The sequence below is a fragment of the Gavia stellata genome, chromosome 5 (genome assembly GCF_030936135.1).
Source record: "Gavia stellata isolate bGavSte3 chromosome 5, bGavSte3.hap2, whole genome shotgun sequence".
NCBI classification, from domain to species: domain Eukaryota; kingdom Metazoa; phylum Chordata; class Aves; order Gaviiformes; family Gaviidae; genus Gavia; species Gavia stellata.
Genome location: NC_082598.1, coordinates 64,959,694 through 64,968,014, shown reverse-complemented (window position 1 = coordinate 64,968,014; position 8,321 = coordinate 64,959,694). Strand labels below are relative to the sequence as shown.

General features: G+C 46.7%; 1 protein-coding gene across 1 annotated transcript; it reads right to left on the bottom strand.

The window, feature by feature from the left end:
* Positions 1-4,701: 4,701 nt before the first annotated feature.
* On the bottom strand, positions 4,702-8,321 carry LOC132317129 (exocyst complex component 7-like). The gene is made up of 5 exons (XM_059818160.1): positions 8,227-8,321; positions 7,337-7,402; positions 6,083-6,267; positions 5,306-5,411; positions 4,702-4,808 (listed from the first exon to the last, which is right to left on the bottom strand). Exons 1-5 carry the CDS (start codon positions 8,284-8,286, stop codon positions 4,713-4,715), a joined length of 513 nt encoding a protein of 170 aa, XP_059674143.1. The 5' UTR covers positions 8,287-8,321; the 3' UTR covers positions 4,702-4,712.

Genomic DNA, 8,321 nt, shown 5'->3' with positions numbered 1-8,321 from the left:
CTGCTGCTCTAAAGCCAAAAAAAAAAAAGCACTGGGTCTACCGGAATCACAAAGAAGAGGTATTTTATGTGCATATGTTTGCAGCAGGATGATTTGGGAATCTGAATACATCTGCCCTCTGAGACAGACTGCTGACATTTCAAACAGCAAACTACAAAAAAAAAAAAGCCCACAGATTGCTTCATCAGTTCAACTTGACTTGGCAAGTTTCATTTAAAGAGGAGACAACTTTACTTTAGAAGCACCTCCAGCAGTCAGATTTTCTACTGCATGCTGTAACAACGGGAGACGGTACAGGGTACATCAACAAATAAAACAGTAACGCAGAGATTAAGACCCTCTGAAACAACACATGGATATGGAGCATGTTCTCCAGAATCCAACATAGTACCTGCGGGAGACGCGGGGTCCTCTGCTTTGTTACCCTGTCCCTAACACCTCACCTTCCCTTTAGCTGTAGCCTCTCTTGCTCTTTGCTTTGTGGGTAAACAAGTTATAGCACATCAGATTTAGTTTGTTATTTATCCCTTGCAACAGGTTTAAGTGTGCATTGGGGTGTGCACTGGGATATTCTTCCTTAAGGAAATCAAATTGGAACTGTGAGAAAACCCCCTTGTCTGAAACCCAAATCGGCAGAACTTGACTTTACTTACTGAAGCAGTAGCACAGAAAAAAAATTCTTTGTCCATAATTGAAAAAAGGCTAAAACCAGGGGAATCAAACACCACCAGATGAATATTGCTATGAAGAGGGCCACTGTGCCAGTGCGAAGAGGGTGTAAGACCTCCACCTCAAGAGCTGTCCTTGAAAGCTGATGGAACTGCAGAAAAACCAGTGAATCTCTGCTCAAAGACTATTTTTCTCCTCCATTTTTAATTTCACTTAAGTAGAATTTAGTAGCCAGAAGAGATGGCTGGTGTATGAGGTTTAACCACCCCTGTCCTTCAAGAGCTACAGTCTGGTTCTCTGTCCTTGTTCACAGAAGATTGGAGACAAATTAGCCACTATCTTTTCTTGAGATTAACAATACCCCAATAGATCATTTGAAATGCGCTTTCCTTCATACACTGTCAGCTCTTTAAGTGCATTCACACCAATGCTCTGGGCCTTCTAGCTGGCCATCTCACAAACTCCAATTAAACTGGGCAAAAAGATGTGAAAATCTCCTGGCAAACCTACAGCCGAGACATTCATCATGACAAGTAATTCTGGATGGCCAAATGCATCCATTTTGGAGGAACCCTGTTGGTAGAGAACAAATGCTTGTGCTCTCAAACATGTGGGCTCCTTTCTGTACTCTCTGTGTGAGCATCCAAGATCTGAGACCCATTAAAAAATCCTAGTGATTTTCTTTTCATCTGCTCAAAAAAAATCTCATCCATCTATTTACCTAGGGCATAGGGGAGATGTTACCATTTGGCAGGCTGCTCAGAAATGTTTGCTGACCCTGCTAACTTCACAGCAATCAAAACCCAGGGATCTTTTCAGTATCAGGTGATAACCAAGAACTGTGGACCAAACCTGAAGCACCTGCAACCCAAGTTCCCCATGGCTCAACTACAGATCCCCATCTGGCATCTTTCCAGTAGAGTGCTACTGAACCACACAAAAATAATTTTTACCTATTGGAATCATGTTGTTGGGCAGGAGAGACTGCTCAGGAGCTGAACACAAATGACTGCCATCATGCTTAGGAACCATTTAAAACACTGATTTTCTGCCATCTGCAGCATAGCTAGTTCTCCTCAGCAGGAGGATATTGTCCTCTACAGGCCTCCCAACACTGAGGGCAAATTCTTAGGCAAATAACTACCTGTCAAACTCCAGAGGAAAGCCAAGTGTGGGGTAAGACATACCCTTGTCAGGTGGTGCTCTGCTGACAGGGCAAAATCCACTGAAATTCGCAGACTGTCTGCATTCACCAACTGCAACTCACACATCAGCTTTCAGGAACAGCTCCAGGACACAGCAGCAACGGCACAGATTGATTTTAAAAGACCAGAGGGGTTATCTCTGGATGTCACAGCCTTCCCCAGCCAGCCCCCCTTCTCCAAATATCCCAGGCACACCCTCTGCTTTAGCAAGAAGAGGCCCAGCAAAGCCTCTCCACACACAGAAGTGAAGAGAGCAAGCACCAGGGCCAGCACACGCGCACATAGACGCACATTACCTGGGATGAGGACTGCATTCACATCAGGATTATAAAAATAAACACAGCACAATTAAAATGGGCATTTCTTTTCCTCCCTTTCCCCATCCCATCCATTCCCAGTCCCTAGCCACATTTCTTACTAAGTTTTTGAACCCAATAAGAGTATTTTGACAACACAGGAAAAAAATATTAGGGTGGGAGAGTATTGGCCAGGTAAACCCACAGAAATATGAACTTCTCTGACTTTGATCACTATTGCAGAGGGTGCTGTGACACACAGCGGGACAATATCGCTGTGCTGCTGCGGGAGGTATGTGCTAGCTTTTGCTGGCCCTCCTGGCTGTGCTCCCACTAGATGGCACGTTTCAGAGATGGGAATTCCAGCTCTGTGCTCCGGTACACCGGAGTGAGCGGCCTCACCAGCTGCAGAAAATGCAGCAAAACTCCATTATGAGGAGAGGTGGAGTAAGCCACCAACCACATTCCTAGTTCCTCCAAAGACAAGCCAAGGCAAAAGCTTAACAGCCCTTCCAAAACTGAGACAACTTTGGATCTCATGTCAGTAGGCACCTACCTAGTCCCCATCTCAAGTCCTGATGAGTTCTTGGTTTCCTAGCATAGTAATAATTTATTCATAACTAATGATTATTAAAGTGATGTGTTTTATCAGATCACAGTTTTCTATTTTGCTGTGGCACAGTCTGTATTCCATATTTCAAGGCTGAGGACAGGTGCTCTCAGATCATATCCTTTTATAGCCCTTTCATAACAGAGACAGAAAATGCCTGTAGCCTCAATGCTGAATCCAGGGCAGAGAAGAGGCGCTTATCTCCAAAGTCTCACCCCTGCTTCTGTCCTAAACGCACATTTTCGACACAGAGGCTACCTCAGCAGTGAGAAGGCCTACAGATAGGTGTTTGATAGCCAGGCAAGAGGATACACAGTACAGCAATCCCCCCCACCCCTTCAAGAACTCACCTGGTCTCTTGAGTGGCTTTTTGGTGGGGGTGTCCTTCCTTTTGTTCTGAATGGCAGGGGAATATGGCACTCCAGTGGAGGAGCTGTTCTTACGGAAATGGTCTTCCAGCCCCTTGATGGAGCGGTCAAGCTGGACAGAGCGGATTTGGAAGTAAACAGGCATAAAATCTAGGGAGACAAGGTAGAAACAAGATTATAGGCAAACAGGGAACACTATATGATAAAACAAACCTTTCCTGAAACACTCTGTGCCCCTAAGGGGCCCTAGTAGCATTGATGTGGGACCCGAGGTGGTTTTCCCTCCCAGAGCCTCTCCTATTTTCTTCAAAAACTGCTACTTCTTCTTCCTTCCCCCACAATATTCATTCCAGCCCTCCCACCACACACAACAAGTCTGTGCACCAAGAGCACATCAGTTGTGGAACTGATGGGAGACATTTGCGCAAGACATTGTCAATTCAAGTGCTCAGTTTCTAACATGAGACTTTACACACTTCTCAGGATTCAGGGCATTCAGGAACTAAATGAGGCGTTCATCATTTGAAAGCAGAATACAAACTGACTAACAAGATATGCTATATATGCTTCAGTCGCCTTTGATCATGGAAAAGTTCTTAAGAAGCTTTTAAAAGATGTTTGTCATACTTGGTAAGCACAGTAATCCCCACTCAGAAGCAAATCATTGAGGTGGGGGGTGATTCTAGTAGCTATATGTATGTGAAAGTACAGGTTTCCTGTAACAAGTCCACAAAATTGTTCACTCCCAAAGAAAAAGTTAATAAAGGAGTATAAAGCTGTAGGCAGATTTTGATGCTGCAGAACAGGAAAGAAGAGACATGTACTGACTGAAGAAAGTCGTCTGTGCTGCTTCCCCCCCCGCCCTTGGTCACATTTACTACAAAAAGTTCTGTTCATAAATAGTTCCCAAATGGGAATAAGTGACCAGTGTCTCACACATTTATAACACTTATAATGATGGAGCACTAGATAGTTGCAGCTCCATCAGAAGGCATCACAGATGCAAGTTAAATGGATTTCTGCTATAGGACAGGCTATGCATTAAGACAATTTATGCTTTATTTACACAGCTCGCTCTCTCATCATATTCACCAGATCATTCTGTTCAACTGACAAACCATCACTCACTACAAATGCTGTAAAAAAAAAAAAAAGGAGGATCTTAAGAAGGTGATTGAAAGGAGACTGAACTACTCACCTAAAAGGTGCCACTAAGGCAGTCACTAGTTTTGCTAGCGCTGCTAGCTACCAACGGCAGTGTGAGGCATGGTTTGTTAGCCACAGCAGCACCTGAGCAGAGGCTTCAAGGCTGAAGGTGTGTGATCTACAATCAAAGCTGTACAGTGCTACACACAACCCTCAACACCCTACTTTTGGTCTCAGCCACATGCGGTAAGTAGTTGGAGAGCGCTCACCTGATACAGAACTACAAGGGAACAACACACAGCACTACCAACCTTGATTCCTGCCGTTTTCCACCAGCCAGCCAGAAATGCGGATGATATCGTGCAGGACGCTCTCCGGGAGGTGCTCCAGAGACATCTCCTCCTGCATCTCCATTTCATCATCCCCGCTGATCAGGTCCAGGATGAGGATGGGTGGGACCGGCTTGGTGTGTCGTGTCATCAAGCTGCGGCTTGCCCCTCTCAAAGAGGGATTTCTGGCACACAACAGCAGAAGGACAGAAGCAGCACAGGGCTTCTGTAATCAGTCACTCACAAGTATTTCTGTATAAGAACGTACTTTCTGCAGCGTTTCTAACCACATGCTTCAAACTCCAACACCTGTAACTAAGAAACTTTTAAAGCAAATTAAATAAAAAAGGCTTGGGAGTTGCTCAGTTTTCAAGTGGGATTTAAACAGATCTCCCATTCCGTTCAAGCAGTTGAAGGACTGACAAGAGCTGCTCAGGAAGAGGTTCAATCAACTCCACCACACGTGCAAGATGCACTTTCAGAAGTCCTATGGCACAATGCGTAGAGAAAGCAAAACGCCACAAGCAGAAACGCTGCCGAGTGCAGACTTAAACAGAAGCCAAAACAATTGTTTCTTTAGCTGTGCCCAAACACCTTCTTTACAAGGCAGCAAGCAAGAGGGCAAGCAGCAGGGCTACATCTGTCCCTCTTACCCATGCCAGGTTCCAGACCCATGACCTACCATGCGGTTCAGCTCTGGGCTGTCTGGATTGTTGTCCTGGAAGTATTCCACCGCCTTCTGGATTTTGTCCATGCAATTCAAGTACTCCTCCAGCCTCCCAGTGGGGCTGAAAATTAAACCAAAAAGAAACAGAAGAAGCAAAGAAAGAAGGTATCAAGAAAGCACCAGACCAAACTCGGGATAAAAATAACAAGGAACATTTAAATTGCCTTTTCTTCAACTAGGAGGAGGTCATGGGATTCCCTTTTGCCTCCACTCAATAGCACAGCAGAATACCCAATCAATGCAGCAAGTGCAGAAGTACTGATGATGGAGCAGCACACAACTCTCAGCCTTGCCATCCTTTCCCAGTCAGGCCCTGATGGGAAGGTAGAGGAAGCTGCACATCCCACCCCAGAGAAGGGCCATCACAGCACCTTCCCAGAGACTGAAAGTAGGCTCCAGAACAGTTCCGATTCATCCTGGATGCAGCGACAACATCAACAAGGCAGGAAGAACCTTTGGGAAAAGGGTGGAGGAAAGAAGAGAAGCCACCAATGCTCATCAGATTCATATGGCAGCATGTCTGCAAATCCTGGAAGAGACACCAGGGTCTGAGCAGACTTTGCCCTCTGGGGATTGCTGAAGGTCAAGTCAGGCAGCTTCATTGTGGACTGACAGTGGGAAAAGAGTGTGGGAAGGGTACAAGGAACATTATGATGAGTGTGTGGAGTCAGGTCCCCTACCAGAAGTTCAACAGGATGAAGCATCCCAGTAAGATCTAGCTGCTCAACTCACCCTTCCTTTATGATCTTCTCTGTGTCCTTAGCCACATGGGAGTAACTGATGACGTGATCCAAGCAGGACAGGGTCTTCTCCACGTTCTCCTGCAAGCGCTGCAGGTTCTCTGTCTGTTTATGGACAGGGATGATCGAGTTCTCCAGCTTCATCAAACGACTTTCAAAGGAGGAAAGAATAGAAACCTACACGCCAAGAGAGAAACAGAGAGCTGAGGACATCCTTCCACCTGGACCCATACAGTTGGACAGCAGTTAGAGCAGGGCAATCAGGGACCTTCAAGTCCCAGCTTCACTTTTTGGGCTCTGCTACTAATTTGCCATGGCTCCTAAAGCAGGCTGTTTAATCACTCTATGTCCGAATTTGTATTAATAACCACAAAATAGATCACCTGCCATACAGAGATGGGCCAAGCTTGAATTAGATGTTTGTAAAGTGTGAAGCTAATGTTTCAAGACAGTACTAAGGAGGAGCAAAAGTTTATTTGACAGCAGAAAACAAAACCACAGGAACTGCCTAGAGGTGCCCTAGGTAAAAAGAACAAAAACATAAACCGGCTGCCACTTTGCTCCATACCACTAAGACCCAAATATGAGATGCACAACACGACGACACAGGACCAGTATAGCAAGAACCTTCTTTTCCATCATAGACATTTAGTTTTTAAAAGGGACTGCGATATTCCTTCTGAAAGGTGGAAAACCTCTTAGTAAGCTCATAAATGGAGCCTTAATGTCATCTTTTCCAGGCAAAAATGTAATTCTTTCAAGACTCACTCCTACGTTATGTTTTCCACACTTCTCTGGCAGTGCCTCTATGACCTTCTTGAAGCACTAAGCCCAAAACGGGACATAGTATACTAGCTGAGGGCTTAGGAGCAATTAGAGCATGGTAATTACTTTCTACCTCCTAAGCAGAACATTCCCAAAATAAAACTCCAAACGAGACCTGACTTTATGAAGCAACAACATGATGCTGTTGCACAAACTAGTCTGGGGTCTATTAATACCAATTCCCAAGAGAGAGGATAGACTCATTTGAGCCCTCATCTCCTCAGGAGAGAAGCTTAGGATTTAAACATTCATCAGTTTCCCACTTCGCCCAGCCACTGAAGTGTCAAACACAGATGCAGAGCAAGTGGTTCATTACTCTGCATTCCTCAGATAGGCACAATGACAGCCTTGAAAACAGATTGTCCTAAGAAAAAGTAAACCGAGGCCCAACATTAGGGCTGAACTTCAAGGACCTCCTTACCATGTTCTTTGTAAGCTGGTCACTCTTCTCAAGGCTCTCTTTGATAAAGGACAGGGTTTCTTCTTCCTGTCAGCAGGATGAAAAACTAGTCTTCAATTCTGAACACGGAGCATTTAAGTCACTACATGCTACACGTACGTTTTTACAAGTCCTGGTAAACACTGCAGCAAACAATGTTTGATCTGATGCTGACACCACATTTTAATATGCCACCTCTTCGCAGAAATCGCAACAACTGACCCGAGGCGAGAGATGCATAACAGAAGTGAGGGGTTTATGGATTACTCATTTCCCTCTAATATCCCAAGCCCATGAGCCTTAGCACACTGAAGTCACAGCACAATATAACATTAACACCTTTACCACAGAGGCACACTGGCACAAGACCACATTTGCCTGCCACAGCACAACACAGGTGTTGCACAGGCACCATCCAAATCCCCCACACAGCCGTGAACTCAAGCAGCCAACGCAAAGCAACCACCAAGGGCTGTTTTCAAGTCACCAAAGCCCAGAGATGGGGTGGGGGGGACGGACGGGACACAGCAACCTGCAAGGGCTGGCCCCACAGGCTGCACCTGAGGACCTGAAGGGAGAGCCCCCAGAAGCTACCAGGCCCTAAGAGCGGGGCCCCAGCCCCAAAGCGGGGGGCAGAAATACCTCCTGACCCTGAAAACTAAGGGCCCTCGGCCCTGAAGGGGACCTGGGGATGCTGACAGGCCCGGAGCGGGGTGACCAGGCCGTTGGGGGCCGCGGGACGCTCCCAGGCCCGGAGGGGGCCTCCGTGCCAGCTCCCAGGCCCATCTCCTAGGCAACGCGCTGGGGCTGCGGGCCCGGGACCAGGCCCCGGCCCCGGCAGGGCCCGCAGCAGGGCCCTAGCCCAGCCCTACCTGCTTGAGCTTGCCCTCGATCGCCCTCCTGCGGGCCGACACCTCCTCGGCGGGGATCATCCTGCCGCGGAGCGCCGGGGCCGCGCTCCACCGTT

Excerpts from the sequence above, each read along its gene's own strand:
- LOC132317129 (XM_059818160.1), bottom strand. The coding sequence starts at position 8,286 with ATGATCCCCGCCGAGGAGGTGTCGGCCCGCAGGAGGGCGATCGAGGGC. Across the intron at positions 7,403-8,226 it reads TCGAGGGCAAGCTCAAGCAG|GAAGAAGAAACCCTGTCCTT; the intron begins GTAGGGCTGGGC and ends TCCTGCTGACAG. Across the intron at positions 6,268-7,336 it reads ACCAGCTTACAAAGAACATG|GTTTCTATTCTTTCCTCCTT; the intron begins GTAAGGAGGTCC and ends CTTGGCGTGTAG.